The sequence below is a fragment of the Rhagoletis pomonella genome, unplaced genomic scaffold, assembly GCF_013731165.1.
Source record: "Rhagoletis pomonella isolate Grant_MI unplaced genomic scaffold, Rhpom_1.0 Rhpom_scaffold_00009, whole genome shotgun sequence".
Classification (NCBI taxonomy): Eukaryota; Metazoa; Arthropoda; class Insecta; order Diptera; family Tephritidae; genus Rhagoletis; species Rhagoletis pomonella.
The window spans coordinates 40,773,257-40,793,633 of record NW_023458563.1 but is presented as its reverse complement, the minus strand read 5'-3'; the positions used below and the strand labels follow the sequence as shown (position 1 = coordinate 40,793,633).

At 36.1% G+C, this 20,377-nt stretch overlaps 1 protein-coding gene across 2 annotated transcripts in view; it reads right to left on the bottom strand.

Moving 5' to 3' along the window:
- The window catches only part of LOC118745787 (muscle calcium channel subunit alpha-1), a gene marked incomplete at its 3' end in the record, with an annotated part of 467,188 nt that overhangs the window by 178,851 nt on the left and 267,960 nt on the right, over positions 1–20,377 (bottom strand). For both annotated transcript variants that reach the window (XM_036479462.1, XM_036479461.1), the window contains 1 exon segment: positions 2,838–2,967. In XM_036479462.1, the coding sequence (XP_036335355.1) occupies positions 2,838–2,967 (130 nt within the window).

Here is a 20,377-nt window from a genome sequence, read left to right as displayed (position 1 = left end):
TTTTTCAATTTTTCCTAATAAACAATCGTGGTACAAAGCTCAATAAAAATACAAAAAAAATTTAATTTTAGTCAAAGTTTTTATAACATTTAAAATTCTTTTTGTGAATCTTTTCTTCGTTTTGGGGAAACCCTAAAACTGTTTTCAACTATTTCTTGTTATGTGACATTTATTGATTGATTTATTTATTTTCTTCCAAATTGTTACTTTGTCTGTTTTTTGCACTGAAAAATTTAATATAATCAAACTAAAATGCAAAAATAGGGCTCAACTAGTCTTTTTCAAATTTTATACGCTTTCTTCAAGAACTGAAGGCTCCAGTGAATTATGAACAGTAAATGCCAGTTTTGAGCCACTGAGGAATGTCTTCCCTCAGACCTAAATCTCTTTTATCTCTCCCGTATTTCTCTTTTCAGGGCTGCGCGAAGGTGTTATATGGTAAGACTGAATGGGGCCCGACAAAAACTCCCGGCGCGAGCGCAGTGCGCCGGATATCGGGCGACCTGCGCAGCCAAATAGCCGTCCCCGGGTACGGCGGATGTCTACCCGAGCGGACGCGACAACACCAAACAAAACTAAAAACCTAACACCAGTACGGGAGTCCGGCACTCCCAACCATAGGCCGAAAGGAGCTACAAACTCCGCCACAAATAAGGTCACGTCACCACTGGGCCTAACTAAAAGCAGCCTTTGGCACACAGCAGATAGATCTGTACCCACTAGAACTAGGACCAAAGGCCAATGCTACCCACAAAATTCCCCAATACGCGAATTCCTTTGAAGTCTCGTTGCCTTTTTGGTAGCGGCTCTCCAGTTCCAGCTCTAACTGGAGCTTAAAGACCTGGAAATTAATTGTGCCGTCTTCGATTTTATCATGTATGACTTTAATATCTGGCTATCTTTCACCAAATCCTGCTGCAGCTGTGTAATCTTGGCATCCTGCGCTTTCAGCTTGGATGACATACATACGTGCCTCCTCTACATGTAGCTGCGCTTCTAGCCGCGATGACACCTTTGCATTGACAATTGAGCTGGCACCTCTGACAACAACTGCGACCTCTGTGCTTGAAGCTGCGTTTGCATCATGTGTGACATATCAGCCAATAACATGTTCATGATCATAACTGTTGATGAATAAGGAGCCTTTCCTTGTTCTTCAACCTTCGCAGATATCTACTCCCATAGCTTGCTGCAGCCGTGATTATAATTCCGGACGTGTATAATCCTCGCTGTTCCAATGCCTTTTAAAAGGCAGTATCGTCAAATCATAGAACTTTGTCATCTCCAAAACTTTCTCCTTGGGATTTATTTAACAATTCCAATTCTCGCCTACTCGACGGATTTCCTAAATCCTTTAGGTTCGTTTCACTGACTTGTTAAATAAACGCTCAAATTACTGGGCAAGTAACATTGTTGTACCACCGCTCCTTTACAACACTTTATAATACTCAGTAACTTCAAATTTACTGATAGCTTGCTTATACGCAACTTAACTCGTAGCTTTCTGTTAGACAACTGAGTGCAGAGTGGCACTGTTGCACCGCTTTTATATACATGTGTCCTTTATTTAGCATTCATAGCAACTCTGGAAGTTTCTTATCGAATGTTATGTCATTCATCAAACGTTCTCGCATTCTGTTGCTGACCACTTTAAACTCGCGTGTTCGCAGTATTTGCCACAATATGAACGATTTCCAAAGCATTACCTTTTTTCCTGGCCGCTTTACAAGAAATGCACCATGTGGGTCATGGGGATTCGATTTTTGTAGTAATTTTTTCACGCCACAATCGCGAAATTATAATGTTAAGACCTTTATTATTCTTTACATGCTGGCATCATTGCGTGTCTTTATCTATTGTAGAATGATTCGACCGAGAAGAAGAACAGAATCGATCCATTCTAATTGTATAAGAATATAAACTTTGCGATTTTTTAGCAGTAAGCCTTAATCATCAACAGTCATGCTATTGGGATTATTCAATACATATGTATGTATTATAAGTATGTAGTTCATACACTGACAATGAAAAGTTTAGAGCAATTGGTATAAAGCCCTTCATATTTTGTTTTCCATTTAAGTTGCATAATTTTATTGTCAATCATTTTAATCATATTTTAAGCTAGTTTGAAATTAAATCAAGTTAGGGAACTTTCTAATCGTTTTAAATGAAATCTTTAAAACTATAAATTATTTATTACTTTTTAGTTCACATTGTAACAAAAGCGGGTTTTTAGTTTTTTTAAACTATAATATTAATAATATCAGGCTTGTAGACTTCTTTTGGTCTGATTATCATTCCACACTGTTCGCGAGGTGTGATTTTATTTGACTTGAAATGATGTACCATAAATTTTATTGGTTTTATGTTTTTGGCTCAAATAATATTGAATACGATTTGACTTTCCTTAAAATAATTTTTACAGTGCAGCCTTGTTCTTATAAAGCTGCAACTTACGCATATCATATTTTCGAGAAAAAAAGGTTAAAACTCCTAGTCATGTAGTAAAAAATATATCACACACACTAAAAGATTTTTCCCACTGGACTTACATATACATGTATTTTGGTAAAAAAATTAAATATGTATACCTTATGTGTATGTTTCTCATAAAAAATTAAAAGAATTTCGAAAAATAACCAATGGTGGTGCCAATGTGATCGTTTCTTTGTGAATTTAACCAAGTTTAACATTACATTTACAATATAAACTTGCGAATTGCCTGGTAAATAAACAATAAATTTAAAGTAAGAAATCATTCACAAAACAATTTGTTTAAGGTAGTTGGAACCCGCAAGTTTTTTAGTTGTGGTTTCAATGTTTTTATATTTTCTTACTTTATTGCGATCGGCATCTGACCGTAATGGGTCCTCTGCTGCTAACATGGCCGATGAGAACATAATACAGCACAATATAACGTTTCCGAAATTGCTATGATTGCAGAGCCAATGACAAAAGACGCGAAACCTGCACATTTTTTGAAAGAAAATAAGTAAAAAGAGAATTTATATAAATACGATTATTTTTTAGGATGAATTTCGGAAATGCAAAATTAGAGCTGAAATAAATGCTAAAATAATAAATTAAGTATATAAAACCAAATAACAATAAGCATGCGACAAACAAACTAAAACCTGCTAGAACTTGCTATATTCAATTATTAATTGCAACAAAAACTTGAAACCCATAGGTCTGCAGTTGGTATAAGAAATCTGGCAAATTTTCAAATTTTGGACCTTTCTGAAAAATGTTTTTTGTTTTATTTTATAATTATTCCAACTTTGTTTGCAAGCTGCAAACCTATATATATGTGCATACATTACCATATGTTAAATACAACAAAGCAACATAAAACAAAATAAATAAATACTTTAAAAACCTGTTTGTCTGAGACATTATGAAGAAAGATGAACCCTCTGGAATGGGCTGTATCTTTGTTGCTGTATTGACTTCAGACATGCGTCTAGGTCTCGCTGTAATCACATCTTCATCGCCTTCTTCATTTATACACAATCAATTGTTCAAATGTATGGTTGAATTAAAGATTTCGATTCAAATATATTTTATATTATGCATTATCCCAAAGTTGTGTACATTTAGAATATTTTCGTAAAAATAATTTTAGATAAATTGCAATACCACAGAAAAGTATTTAATAGTTATATCCTCTGTTTAGTTTATTATACTCTTGTTTATTTAAATAATTATAGATACCCTGGGCTTTTATGACTGCTGTTTAAATTAAAAAGAGGTACTCAACGTTCTTTGTTCTGCTGTTAGGTTAAATATGATATCCAGCCATATTTCCTTTACAGGTCTATTCTGCACGTTACCGAAGATTTTGTGACCGGAAAATTTTATTACCAAAAAATTTTACCACTTCTTGTCACCACGATTCTAGGTACGTTGGTAATGCAGTGAAAATATTCAGCAATTCTGCTATGAAGATTTGTGGAAATTCTGTATCGAATATTTCACGGGGCAATATTTTGTTACCAGCTTATAAGATGGTAACCAAATTTACCGGTTACAAGAGAGCACAGAATGCGAAAAAGGTTTAAAAATTGACAGACACTTTAATAACCGGTTACAAAATTTATGTTAACAGCGCAGAATAGACCTGTTAGGGCCGGTTACTCAATGTCTGGTTAACACTAATCTCCGGTTAAACATTGTTATCGACGTATTCGACTCCATTCATATAACAGGGAGTCGGTGACGTCGATAACGATGTTTAACCGGAGATTAGTGTTAACCAGACATTGAGTAACCGGCCCTTAGTGTATCTCCGCAAATGCTGAGTGTTTGTATTTCACCACAGAATAAACAGTATACAAAAGACGCATGTCGACTATCGAACCAATTTGAATTTATGGCACGAGCGCTGAGGCAAGCAAGTGTGTTGTTGTTCCGCACAAGTAACTACGAGTAAATACTCGATACTTTCTTCAAGTACTGAGTACTTTTTGTACTGCAATCTTTATCACAAGTACTTAGTTGGGTATCGAGTACGCGGTTAGAGTATTTACTTGCTTTTCCACCTATTCAGAATTTTGGTTGTGACATAGTGTGCTATAGTATTTTTTGGAAACACGTTCAGACCTTAAGTTGTACCCAACCTTAACGTGTATGAAGCAAATAAAATTTTGTACCCAACCTTAACCTGTATGAAGCAAATAAAATAAGTTGGAGAATCGGACTTTGACAACGCCTTGTTAATTGAAATTTGATACAGAAATGAAGAAACTGTCAAGACTGCGTTCCCGTACTAGTAAAATTTTCACGTTTTGCAAGATTTACTCTTTCGGTAGGTTTTGCCGAAAGTACTCGATCAAACTTATGGCTGCTCTTTTGGTAAGTTTCGATCGGAAAATACTCCAATTTTTTATTTTTTTCTTCCCATGATATAGCATTGCCGCGGCGGCAGATAACGCAACTTTCTTATTAAACTTATCAAACTTTTTTAATAAATATATCCAAATGCATATAAACATGCACAGGCCCTTTTAATTTGCATATATAATATTTTCTGAAATTATTATATTAGTTCTGCGGAATGCTGTAATGAGTTCGATATGAGTAAGTATCGACTACTTCTCTCCGATATATTTGTAGCATCGATACTTTTCTTCGATATTTTTAAAGAGTACAGGTATCGAGTACATAACAGTATCGGAACAACACTAAGCAAGGGTATCACAAGCGGCGCTGCCTTTGTTAGTTTAGCAGTTCACTCGGCTGATGCTGTTAATTCCATCGTCGCTATGATGACAAGATGTTAAATAACTTCGTTTTCCATCACGATCAGCGTTGCCGTTTTGATACAATTGTATAATTTTTAATACTTTTTTTCTAAATTGTAATATCTGCTATTTGTTTGTTTCCAAATGCCGTATTTTTATACTTTCGGCTGGCAGAAATGAATTTTTGAAAACTATGAATAGTCTTACTAGTCTATAGGCAAATATTTTTTTTCTTATTATTTAAAGTCTCACAACTTATATATAGATATTTATAAGTTTGATTTGGTAACTTTTCTAAGGGAAACAAAACACGGAATTGCTGTGCTCGTGCCGCTGTTATAGGGCCCCTAAACCACACAAAAACATTACGCAATATCGGGCTTGCGTCGATCGTTTGTGTGGTGTATGGGGTCGTTTCTACTAAACTGCACAGCTATTGCGATAAAATAAAAATTATTTTGATATTTTGCTCATGCTTGTGTTATTGTACAACAATTTGTGCTGTGTATGGCGACAACTGCGAAATTTTTAGTCTAGTTTTGATTTTGGTGTCCAGCATTATTTTTTTTTACGTTTTAAAGCTGAAGCTACCAAAAAATACAACACACATGTGGGTTAGGGGCCCTATAAGTTTGTTTTTCGTTATGCAAATAAGCAGACAGAAACAAGAAATATATATTTTTTATAACTATAGATTTAATTATAAAATTTTCAGGCCAATTCTTAATATTCCCGGGGAGTTTGTTCTCCGGGAATTTGTTTCTCCCGAGAAAGAAATCCTCCAATAATTAACACCCAGGGAGCAGCATTTTCCCCGAAAATTTAGGTGGAGGAAATTCGAACTTCGAAAAAGCTGTTTGACTCTTTTGGCAGCTCAACTCAAGAGAGAAAACTCCCAGGGAGTTACTGTTCAGAATCGCCCTGTTTATTTAATACTTGATTTTTAAATAATAGTTTAACAAACAACAGTTTTGTTTGCTTTTGATGTTTTTTCTGCTTGGCACCTGATACATTTTTTTCAAGCTCGCCGCAACGATGTGTGTTTGTGGCGAGATGTTAACTTCATGTTATTGATAGTGGATGTGATGTTAACTCCTCTGCTCTGTTCCGGGTCGCCATGTTATTCATAGTGGTCGTGATGTTAACTTCTCTGCTCTGGTCCGGGTTGTTATATTACGTCCGCCGAAGAAAAATAAATTTGTATGTGGTGCGTCTTCTATATACTGTTTATTCTGTGATTTCACATACCTTTCGTAATTTTTTTCTTTTCACACGCTTTTTCAATAATTTGTTGCGGAAAAAAAAACTTCGTAAGGCGATGTGGCCCTTTTTATACCCGAGCGCACTTGTTCACAAGGGTATTATAACTTTGTTCACATAACGGTTGTTTGTAACAGGCAAAACGAATCGAGATAGATATAGACAAATGTACACATAAATGATCAGAATGAAAAGAGAAATCGATTAAGCAGTGACTGTCTGTCCGTCCGTCCGTCCATCCTTCCGTCTGTCCGTCCGTCCGCCTGTGCACACGATAACTCGAGTAAAAATTTAGATATCTTAACGAAACTTTGTACGTGCACTTCTTTCGGGCGTAGGACGGATGGTATTGAAAATGGGCGAAATCGGACTGTAACCACGCTAGGGTTGCCAAATTTTTTATGCTCTAAATCAGTACGTTAGACTTTTTCAAGCTAAAAAAAATCAGCACTTTTCAGTGCATTTTTATTCAAAACAAAATTTTTAATGTAAGTATCAGATAATACTTTAAAACGCCAGAGTAGTTGTTTTTAACAATATTTTGGTATATAAATGAAATATAGTTCATAAAAAATAAAAGTGTTATTCATTTTAACATGAGTGTACATATCATTGTACACAGAAGCCAATAAATATTTTATATTTACGAAATTTTTGAATATCAAATTAAATTAATTTAGTGTTTAAAGTTCACTTTAAAAATTCTTAATTAAAAGCTGGTTTCTCTCCTTGTGAAGCAAAGTTTATACTCAAGATCCTCTCAGCCGCTTCGATTGAGTGTGGTATGGAAAAAAAAACAAACAATATTACATATTTTTCAAAATATGGGCAAGTACCACCATTTAAGGACTTCATCTATAATTCCTAATGGCTTAAATTAATTTTTCTACGCAAAAACTTTGAAAGACTAAGAATTCACTAAAAAGAATATCTGACTCTATGCCTTGTATGCATAACTCTTTTACATTGTCAGTAAATTGTAAAAAAAAGCATTACAAGTTATAGGCAAAGGCCATTCGAATATTAAAATTTATTGTTATTTAACTGAAACTTATTTTCGAGATAACTAGCAACACTCGACTGACATCGCAAATGGTACGTAACGACCCGGCAATATGCCCATAAAACGACTGATCTTTTTGTTGTATTAATTTCTTGGGCATATCAAACATTATCTGAAACATGTCAACTACAATTAAATTATTTTCTTCTTACTTCTTACAGTACAGTTTAAGGGAGTTCCAACGTTATGTAAAAACCTTAAGAAAATCCTAAAGTATTTTGTTAGAATTGAAAATTCAGTACAAATTTACAAAAATCAGGACATTAGCGTACTGATTGAAGAAATTAATAAAATCAGTACAAGAGTTGAAAAATCAGTACTGTACTGATAAAATCAGTACGTCTGGCAACCGTAAACCACGACCACTTCCCATATAACGGTAATTTTCAGAAATACGAAAACTGCAATATTTTAGTAACTACTGAAGATTGTTCACTCAAAATTGACATTTACAATAAATTTTAGAAGAAAAATAATAATATTATAAATTTTTGGAAAATGGGCGTAGTCACGCGTATATCTTGGTAACCGCTGCACCAATTTCTTCCAATCTTGGCACAGTTATTGGTCTTGGTACAGCATATCAAATGGCCGAAAATTTTTAAAATCGGTCTATAACCACGCCCACATCCCATATAACGGTAATTTAGAGAAATACAAAATCTTCGATAAATCGGTAAATATTGAAGCTAATTTATTCAAAATTTATGCTTGCAACAATTCTTTACCAAGAAATATGCTTATGATAAAATTTTGGAAAATGGGCGTGGCACCGCCCACTTATGATCACATATATGTATCTCGGTAAACGTTCCACCAATTTGTACCAAACTCGGTATAGTTATTGTGCTTGCCACATAAAAGCAAAACGTTGAAATTTATTGAAATCGGACTAAAATTGAGGCCGCCTTTCATATAACGGTAAATTTCAGAATTGCTTGAAACGTCAATATTTCGAAATTTAAGGACGCTAATTTACTTAAAATTGTAGCGGTAGCTTTCGGAAAAGTGAAAGTCATATATTTAATACTTGCGTCGGGTATTTAATGTTCGGCTTCGCCCGAACTTAGACTTTCCTACTTGTTTATTTTAATCTTCAACCGTAACCATTTCTTAGGCTTGCACAAGATTATTTATAGAATAAAATTATAGTTTAAAAAACTAAAACTCCCTATTATAATTGCGATACGAACTTTTCTTAGAAAAAGACGGTATCAATTTGGAAGGAGAGTATAAAGTGTATAAAAGCCATTCCCAAAATCAGCAGCAGAAGTTCTTGGTAAATGCGACGAATATGCGTTTCCATTGATTAACAAACGTTTCCGCATTCTACGCTAACGCTACTTCCGAAAGAAGTTTTCAACCCTTCGCCGGTTAAAAACATGGTTGCGTAGTACCATGATTGAAGAAAGACTGATAGGTCTAGCACTTTTACACGTACACTTTGATATTGAAATTGACACTGAAAGGATAATAGAAAGATTCGTAAAAGGAAAGCGCAAAATTTGAATTTGCAATTTAAATTATTACAATAAAAATTCTGAATAAGTTGTTTAGTTACTTAATTATATCCTTCATTTTACCAACATTGTAAGCAAGAAATAAGTCTTTATATGTATATATTGCATTAATAAACGCAAGGTTTAACTTTACATTTTTTTTTTTTTTTTTTTAAATAGTACATGCAATTGCTTTATTAGACCTTGCACCAAATTCACAAAATGAAAAATAATATTATATCACAAAACACTTTACTTCACACTTCATAAAAAATACTCGAACCTATATTTACATGAAAAATAAATTAGGGTTAGATGCCTGTAATTTAACGTTATTTGACAAGTTGATCCCAACATTCCATAATAATAATGTGCGGTTTTTTAATTTCCAGGTAGCTTTAAAATAAAATTTTAATACTTCATCATAAAGTTTTGGTTTGTATAAGTAAACATCGTCAAAAAAAAGGGGCATAAGCACCCCAGAGTAAAAAACTCTGACTCTTATTGGTCTCATATACGGCACATTTTGGACTCTTTTTGAGGTTATTGGTCTCATAAATGCCTACTTACGGAGTCTTATTTCATGCTGTTCTGTGAATCTTATTCGCCTTATTCTTCGACTCTTCATTTCAAATACTGTTGCATATATACATACATACCTCTGCGCATGCATATATATGTATATTGCAACATTTATGTAATAAGTAGCAGCTGCTGCAGCTAAATTTTGATTATTTTTTGTTTCCAAATTATTTTTCATATCATATATAATATTATTATTCATATAACAAGTTTAGATATAAATTTCGAGCCATTATTGTTATACCCGAGCGCACTTGTGCACAAGGCTATTATAACCTTGTTCGCATAACGGTTGTTTGTAACAGCCTAAACGAATCGGGATAGATATAGACAAATGTATACATAAATGATCAGAATGAAAAGAGAAATGGATTAAGTCATGTCTGTCCGTCCGTCTGTCCGTGTACACGATAAGTCGAGCAAAAATTGAGATATGTCAACGAAATTTGGTAAGTCGGTTGGGATTGAAAATGGGCAAAATCGGGCAATAACCACGCCCACCTCCCATATAACGGTATTTTCGAAATATGCACAAACTAAGATATTTCCGTAAAATAAGACAGTTATGAAATTTTTGCAAAAGGGCGTAGCCCCGCCCACTTATGACGAAATGCTGATCTCTGTACCATGGTGCGAACATTGCTTAGGGCCTTACTAAGAAACCCGTTGATCATTTTTGAAATCAGACAAGAACCACGCCCACGGTAATTTACAGATATTCGAAAACTGCGATAAATTAGTAACTATTTAAGCTAATTTACTCAAAATCGATATATGCAATGAACTCTTAGCATAAAATGATATTTAGGGGACTACATAAGTATATATCGATAACCGCCTTACCGATTTCCACCAAATTTGGTCCAATTATTTCAATATATCATAGCCTATTATTGGAACTGTTTTACATCCGGAAAAATACTCTTCCTTATCATGAAGTTTACTAAAAGGTGAAAAAAAACGATATTTAATACGTGCGCTGGGTATATAAAGTTCGGTTTCGCCCGAACTTATACTTCTTTACTTGTTTTTATATTGGAACAAAGTGCCTGCTCATAACTTGGATCATATATGAATCCTAAAAGATTCATATAAGAGTAAAAAAAATTTTTGTTTTTGAAACTCATATTTCTTACCTACCTAGGACTCCTTTCCGATTCTTATATTCTGAACGCTCAGAACAAGGCGAATTTATATAAGGTGGTGTTACTAGCTCAGCTGATTTTGTATTTGCGTTTCGCCGCACGGCTTCTGATATCAAATTGAAAAATTTTGTTTGAATTCCTACGCACACTCTTACAGATTTTGACAGTTTATGCCGCCAAAGCAAAAACAAAATACATGTAAATTTTTGTTTTTGTAGTCCTGCTATCACCTTACATTAATTCGCCTTGGCTCAGAATATGTTTGCGAGAATATTCTGAGCGTTCAGAATACATGAGTCAAAAACAAAATTTTTTTTTACTCTTATATGAATCTTTCAGTATTCATATATAATCCAAGTTATGAGCCAGCACCTTGTGCCAATATAAAAACAGGAAAGATTCGAAATTTATATCTAAACTTCTTTATACAGAAACTAGCAGACCCGGCGAACTTCGTCCCGCCCAAAATAAATTTTTTTGTATTGAAACATTTTGGTACAACATTTTCACCAACAGTTCACGTTCATGATTTTCACTGACGCATTTATCTTCTAATATTACGTTTTGGTGGTTGTCGGAAGGCATATTTCCATTACCATCTTAAATAACCTAGCAAAATTGTATATGCATACAAAGATACGTAATAGCTTCAGTACCGTTTGAAAGGCGCCACACCCCCCCTTATAAAATAGCCGCAATTTTTTATAAGAGTATGGGAGTGATTTCTCATATATCCATACCATGTTCAAGTACTCTTACCATGAACACTTCCAGAGATATGCAGTGTGAAATATTCGGTTTGCATGGGAGGTGCCACGCACCCTTTTTCAAATACAACAAATTTTTCTTCATGACTATATGTCTTGTACATACCAAGTTCCAGTACTCTACCATGAACACTTGCAGAGATATAAAGTGTGAAAAATTTGGTTTGTATGGGAGGTGCCACGCCCCCCTTCACTTAGCGGTATGAAACATACTTTACACCTTATTATCATACCTACCAAATATACACAAAAAAATTTCATTCATATCGGTCAAGCCGTTTCGGAGGAGTTCGACCACAAACACCGTGACACGATATTTTTATATATTAGATTTTTCATACAAAAATACCAAAAGATCTAAAAGAAAAAAATAGAGAAAATTTTTTTAGGATAGGGACACCCTAATCGCCAAATTCCAGTACTCTATCGTGAACACTGCCAGAGGTATGCAGTATGAAAAACTCGGTTTTTATGGGAGGTGCCACGCCTCCTTTTCCAATAACCACAATTTTTCTCCATGAGTATGCGATTGTTTTCATATATCTCCAAACCAGGTTCGAGTACTCTACCATGAACACTTCCAAAGTTAAGCAAAATGAAAAATTCGATTTGTATGGGTGGTGCCCCGCCCCCTTTTACGATAACCATAATTTGTCTCCGTGAGTATGCGATTGCTTTCATATATCTCCATACCATGTTCGAGTCCTCTTCCGTGAACATTTTCCGGGATATGCAGTATGGAAAATTCGGTTTGTATGGGATGTGCCACGCCCCTTTTCTAATAGCATCAATTTTTCTTCATGACCATGTGATCGATTTCATTTATCTCCATACCAAGTTTCAGTAGTCTACCACGAACACTTCCAGAGATATGCAGTATGAGAAATTCGGTTTGTATGGGAGGTGCCACGCCCCCTTTTCCAAAAACCATAATTTTTCTACATGAGTATGCGATTGTTTTCGTATATCTCCATACCATTTTCGAGTACTCTACCATGAACACTTCCAGAGATTTGCAGTATGAAAAATTCGGTTTGTATGGGAGGTGCCACGCCCCCTGCACCTTACGGAATGAAATATACTTTACATCCGATTCTCATAGCTACCATATATGCACAAAAAATTTCATAATGATCGGTCAAGCCGTTTAGGAGGAGCTCGACCACTAACACCGTGACACGAGATTTTTATATATTAGATTGAAAATAATTACAAAACAAAAAATTAAAAAAATTTATGCAGCTGCGGCTATTAAATGCATGTTGGAATGTGTATATGCACGTAAGTATGTATGTGTGTTATTTGAAAGAAAGTTTTGCTGAATGCCTTTTCAAATATAGTGCGTTCAATAAGACTCATAGAACAACTTAAAATAAGAGTCCGAATGTAGTAATTTATTAAGCTGATAAGAGCCTTAAAAAGAGTCCGAAATGATTCATGTATGAGGTCAAAAATTGTTCTAATAGAGTCCAAAATGAGCCGTATATGTAAGACCAATGAGAGTCCAATATGACTCATATTGAGTCTCTTTGATATATGAATTTAAGCTCATATAAGTCAACCTTCGGAGGAACGGAAACACCCTCATATCGGACTCTTAAATGATCTCATTATGAGCGTAATGGCTCCGAAAAAGGACTCCTTAAAGACTCATTTATGACTCCAAATGTTTGCTGGGTATTCACAGATACTAATACATGGAAAACCTGCGTACGCGCAAAACTTACATTTGGCTCAAAACTTTCTTCATTTGATTGCTGAATCCAAACACATTGCGCAGATAGGTTACTGCCAATATACTTATAGAAGTATTAAATATAAATATGTTCAAGCAAACTCTTTTCGTACTATCGAATGCTCCTTTCAGTTTTATAAATATATACATACATATATAAATATATTTGACAGTTGGTGAAATCAAAGCCTTTCTATGTACATATGTATATATATCAATTCCTTGACAATGGACTTTAGCCTTTTACTCACGGTGCATCTTTCCTACCAAAAGTCTTCAAAACTTGCCAAAAGTACAGTTTTGTATCTACTTGTAGACTAATGAAACTATTTTACAAAAATTGTAAATTTAATCGTGACACTCCCTAAAAACGTTAAGTTAAGGGATAACTACGATATGCAAAGTGTGAGCCCAATTGCAGGCCATTAAAATTTGCGCCTTGAGTCAGAAGTTTGAAAAGGTCCAAATATTGTTTTTTTTTTATTTGTAATTCTTTATAGTTTATAAATTATTTGTTATAACCAGGGAACGGATTTTATGGAAATTGCCTTTTTTTCTGCTAAAGAGATAGAGTATATTCGATCAAGAATGTCCACGATTTAGCTTTCCGTGATTCCATATATACCCATTTGATGTTGCCTTTTTTTGCCTTTTTTAAGATATTTGCCTTTTTTTGCCTTTTTTAAGATATTTGCCTTTTTTGCCTGTTTTAAGATATTTGCCTTTTTTTTTGCCCTTTCTACCTTTAAAAAAGTGATTATAGCATTTACAATTTTTTTTAAAGATTAAGAAATATACACATGCCCATATTCGAAAATTAGTATGTATAGAAAAACGCAGTGTGTAAGTAGTGAATACTTAAGCTTAAATAAATTTTCATGTCACTCTGCTGCGTGCTAAAATCTATCAACACAGTTGCTGATGTGCACAACTAACAACTGTTTTACTTCAATAGAGTTTGCCAGCCGTTATTTGAAACAAAAAGTTATTTAGTGTAAAAACTAAAAAAGCAATGCCGAAGTCTAAAATTACCAAGAGTTTAAAAATTCACACTCTGATTGCCGAGTTTGGTTCGGATGTATTTTGTACTGATGGGACCGTTTTATTTTGCAATATTTGTTCAGTAAAAGTTAATCACGAAAAAAAATATTATATTCAGCAGCATATTAAAAGTGAAAAACATATAAAAGGATTACAAATAAAGAAAAACAAGACCCAAATGATAGCACCATTTGTGGAAAAGAATGTATTTTACGCAGATATTACTAAAATGATGATTGCATGCAGAACTCCACTTTATAAATTGAAGAGTGTGGAATTCAAATCATTCTTTGAAAAATACGTTCAGGAATCCCTTCCCGATGAATAAACTCTTAGAAAAAATTACGTGAAGGATTGTTACGAGTCCGTTTTGCAGAAAATTCGTTTAGAAATAGGAGAAAGCCCCGTCTTTGTGTCCATCGATGAAACTACAGATAAGGCAGGCCGCAGTGTAACCAACGTTATTGTTGGACCGTTGCGTGAAAGCGGACGCGGCTATCTCTTGACGGTGGAGGTGTTGGATAAGGTGAACTCATCAACAATCGCAACATTGTTTGACGATTCTATGCACATTTTATGGCCAATAGGATTCCAACGTGAAAAAGTGTTGGTATTTGTGACTGATGCAGCACCCTACATGAAGAAAAGTGCGTCATCATTGAAGCTGCTTTATCCTAATATGATTCATATCACCTGCGTCGCACATGGCGTACACCGGGTCTGCGAATCTCTACGCTCGAAGTACTCAGATGTTGACGTCTTAATTTCAAACTTAAAAAAAGTTTTCTTGAAAAGCCCATTCAGGGTGGCAGTTTTCAAAGAAATGGAACCCAATCTTCCTCTGCCTCCTCACCCGGTATGTCAAGATAAATTGCTATTGTTGTTAATTTTAATTATAATTATTTGTAAATTTATACAGGTGATAACTCGATGGGGCATTTTGGCTAATTGCAGCCGTATATTATGCCGAAAACTATGATTCCATCAAAAGAATAATTGACCAAATAACGGACGATGCAGCATGTGTCAGTTTCTCGAAGCAATTGTTGAGCAAAAAATCGGTTCTGGGGAATTTGATATATATAAAATGCAATTTTGGTTTTCTTTTAGAGGAAAAAGTTTTCGAACGTCTACAGAAAACAGGTTGTGGAAAAACCAAATTCTCAGTAAAAAATTAATAATTCACATACACTTTTAATGTAATTGTAGGAACTCCAGTTGGTGAGGTATTAAATATTTTGGATAACATTGAGAAGCGGCTTATAGAAGCGCAGGGGCCTATTGCCAAATTGGTGTTGGACAAATTCAAAGCCGTTTTCTCAGCTAACTTAGGCTTGGAGACAATAAGGGGTGTGGATAAAATTGTTAAGTGTGAGGCAAACGCCCTTATTCCTGATAATATGAACGTTTCAAACGTTCCATATTTAAATTGGGCGCCACTTGTATCAACTTACGTCGAGCGCACATTTAGTACATTCAAGGCTTTTCTTCGCGAAAATCGAATGAAAATGCTGCCAGAAAACTTCAAAATGCATCTTGTGGTTCAATGTTACTACAACTATACAGATTAAAGTTTTATGAGTTAAAAACTCGAAATGATAAAATAGTCAAAGATTCAAAGTACAAATTTTTCATATAATGAAATTAGTTCATAGTTTTTCTCATTTTACTTGTAATATAAACATTTCTAAAATAAATGTAATTTTTGATTGTTCTTCGTATTTTCTGTCTTTTTTAGTGCCTTATTTTGCTTTTTTTGCAATACCTTTTTTTTGCCTTTTCCGTCCTATTTCGTTATTTTATTTTGCCTTTTTTATAGGTTTTTAGGTCCTAAAAAGCCGTTCCCTGGTTATAACTCAAGACGAATTCATATAAGGTGGTGTTACTAGAGCGGCTGATTCCAATGCGAATTTGTACTGATTTTCAAAATGATGTGTTTGTAGTAAATTTGTTGGTGTTCTTATTGTCATTTTACGTATAATTTGCTAATATAGTTTTTGCTTTTGTGCTTTGCGATTATATGAATTCACCGTGTTGTAAGTGATGGAAATTGGCGATTATAATCTTTTCCGACTTGTATTAAATATTGCAGTTTGTCTTCTTTTTTTTGTCAATCATTTATTGTAATCTTGGACCTGTTTACACCACGCTCTGCAGTATCAGTGGCGACTTATGATTCTCCTACCATTCTGAAAATCTTCATCATCTTGCCACAAATTTGGCAATTTGTTTGGTGTAATCAAATCAGCCAATTTTTTTTTGTAGAAACGTAATCAGCGACTTTCAATTGTGGGTTACGGCGGACCACCCCCATATTAGCACTGAACATAACGCAGTGCTTGTCGACGTTGCAGGCAAAATTTCCACTGCGCGAATAGTTTTTAGACTCAGGGAAACCGATTGGTTGACCGACTTAAGGACTGGATACTCTGGAGTTCTAGTGGGCTCACAGATTAGTCCGCCACCAAAATGACTTCTAGGAGCTTCTTCTTTGCCCACTTTCTCTAAAGGGAGGATTGGGCTGGGTGGAACTTCTGGAGAGGGGGAGCGGTAAACTTCTTCTTCACGGATGGATCGAAACTGGACGGCAAATGTCTGTCGAGAACTTTCCATCAGCACGAAAGTCCAGGCTCCCGGACTTCTGCAGTGTATTCCAGGCAGGATTGGCTGCTATCAGGGAGGCGATGGATTCACTGCTCCGGAGTTCCATGACAGTCAGGCATGTGAGCATTTATTCTGATAGCCAAGCAGCTATCAGGGCCTTGAGCACGGTGGAGGTGCGCTCTAACTTGGTTAAGGAATATATGCTCTCTTTCTCGGTCTCGTCGGAATACTTCTGTATTAAATTAATTTGGGTTCCGGGTCAAAGCGACATTGCGGGGAACTGTGGGGGTGCCATTGTTCACCTGTGGCACACTCTTTGATAGATGGGCCTCATGTCAGCTCAGCAAGCGCTGGGAGAAAACCAGAACATGTGCGATCGCAAGGTCCTTCCGGCCGAGGGTGGGCAGGGGGCTGTCGAGGGCACTCCTCACACACGAAAAGCCACAGATCTCACTTTAGGTGGGGGTTTAAACGGATCACTGTTCTATCGGTATTCACGCAATAATGCTGAGCATACGACCGGACCCCATACGCCGCAGTTGCCTTGGAAACGACGAGATAGAATCACCTCAACATTACCTTCCCAGCGTTTGCAAGACCCCGAGAAGCTGTGGGGCATTGAGTTTAGCCGAATCCGTAAATATAGAATCGGCTCGGGGCGTTTTATCGATTAAGTATTGGGTGCCATTCAGAATGTGGTATCACAAAGGACAATCTCTCAATTGTGCAAGTGAGCCCCAGTTAAACCTAAAGTAAGAGAAAGGAGGCTTTATATCCATTATAATACAATACATAAAAGTACGGGCAGGTCGCACACATTCTCTAAAGTATTACTTTTCCATAGGCAGATGGTGTAATGGCCCCACAAGCGATATGGTTGCGTAGCGCATGACAACACTTATGTAGATTGCCAGCACTGCCATGTAGAGTTCGCAAACTATCGACGATACTATCGATATTTTTGATTTGATTCCGCACCAATAAAAATTAATTTTTTTAGTTTTGGCAAATATTTTGGATATTGCCAATCGAATCAACATAGAATTTTAAAGTAAATTATACAACAACAATATATATATAACAATTTTGAAAGTAACTACAAACTTATATCGTCTTTTTTTTTCAAACCAAACTGTATTAAAGTGACTCAGCTGATAGAGACCTTTGCAACCCAGTAGCTCGTTTCTGTAACTTTTCTCTACCGATTATTTCTCTACTGGTAGAGAATATACGCAGTTCTCTATTACTCATTAGCAGTAGAGAACAGGGCGGCGAATTCATATCTCGATTCGCATTGGTAGAGAATTGTTACAGAAACGAGCTACAGATAATCATTTACCTATTAAGGAAGTATATATTACTTTTGCCGCAGAGACGAAGATACCAATAGCACACTTAAGTAAAGTCCTAATAAAAAAAATATATATATAACGACCCCTAACCGCCAAATAGGCGTAAGCGACAAAAAGTAAATTTTTCAGTAGGCGGTTTTTTCTTGATAACACTGAAGTTACTGTAGATCAGAGGTTCCCAAACTTTTTTTCTCGTAGACCCCTTTCAAAAATTTACTGGTTTCGGTGGACCCCCTGTTGATACATTTCTAAATATTCCCAAAGCTCGTAAAAAAAAATGAAATGTGATAATTAGATCCAACAATGTAAACTTGCGGGAGAATTCAAAAACTAAACTCAGAGTGGCCAAAATAACAGTAAAATATTTTCTTGTGTTCTATTTATAAAAATAATGTGATTACAAACCTGTAGGTTTTAAAAAATAGAGCTCGTAAATACATCAAAATACTCTCTCGCTGATGGTGGCTTCGATTGCCGAAGGTGGGAGTGCTAAGGCTTCCCCTCGTATGAAAACACAAGGTGACGGTAAGTGCAGCAGTGCATCAAGAGCACCATACACCACTCAAACAAATTAAAGTTAAATAAAGAAGCTATCAAGCAACCATTTTGGTTCTTTACATCGAAACCAGATAAATTTTCGTGGAGCCCCATTTACAACTCATGGATCCCCATATCTTTCACGTCACCGTGGCCCACGTCGAGTCTCCCGTGGACCCCTGGGGGTCCATCTGGACCACTTTGGGAATCACTGCTATAGATACTAACGTATAGGTTAATGAACAAGTTAAGATTGATGTTAGGCATATTATACTGGTGGTTTTATTTGCCCATCTTTAATGAAACAAGTAATTTTGTCGCTTACGCCCTTTTTGCCGTCACACAAAAAGGCTACAGCACGCAATTGCGGTGGTTAAGCCAAAAGAGATATAAAAAACACACATTTTTTGCATTAACAAAAACCTTTTTTGCCTGATTAAACACGCGAAAATGCTCCGGCTGAACCCTCCACGAGGGTGCCGACTGGTAATGGGCACCACATTTTTTAGGCTCTGTACGATGTCAGAACAGTGTCCAGCGAAGATCAGAAATCAGTGCCATGTGCTCAAGTTCCTCAACATATGGAAATGGTTTTGATCGTCGCCTATAGTGGTAACGAAGCAGCGAACCTCTTGAAAAAGGCTCCGGGTTGGAACAAGGTGTTAGACGACCCGTGCTGATGTTCAGCCTGGCTGGGGACCCAGATTAATAACTAGCCCAGTCTCGAACGGAGTGCTCCGAATATCTGGCGACCTCCGGTTCTATATAGCTCTATCTTTGCACACAAACCTCTGTGCAAGTGGACCTCCTTTGTCCGGTACTCGTAGGACCAAGATTATGAGTGAAATTTCCAAACAAAGAATCAGTAAAGAGGACGGTCCTCCAAAAAAAACCGACAGGCGTGGCTTCGTCTTCTGCTTTAGCCTCGAGCAGGACAGGGGCCAGACCGCCATTGTTAGGAGGCAGACGGGGCTTAAGCGACTCGCTTAGGATGCCCGTGCAGACAGGTCTCCAATCATTTGTTAGCTGGAGCTGCGGGGACAGGTACCAATCTTCCACCATGTGAAAGCAGGTCATGGCAGCCTGCTAATTAAGGATTAGAAATAACATCATTCAAGGGGCCAATAGGTCATGGTTAGGGGAGGGTACTTGTACAACAACTAGGCTACTATGGCCACAAATTGATAGGAAAAAACCTGAAGGGCTGCTTAGTCTCAAGGGAGGACATTTTGATGGTCAAGGCTTGTGTAACCGGTCATTGACTATTTGGTGATCACGTTTAGAGATTAGGAATATTCTCCCATATATATTGCAGAAGTTGCAGAGATGAGGAAGAAACAGTTCAGAACTTCTTCTATATCTGCCCAGCTTAAGCTAAGAGCAGAGCGAGCTTTCTAGGTAGGCACTTTTTCAGCTCTCCCACGGAACTATCCGGTGTAGGAATAAAACCAATCCTATGCTTCATAAGAGATTGAAAATGGTTCTGTGCAGAATAGTCACTGAGGTTCCCATATTTCACAGTGGTATCACAATGGACCTGCAAGTTCTA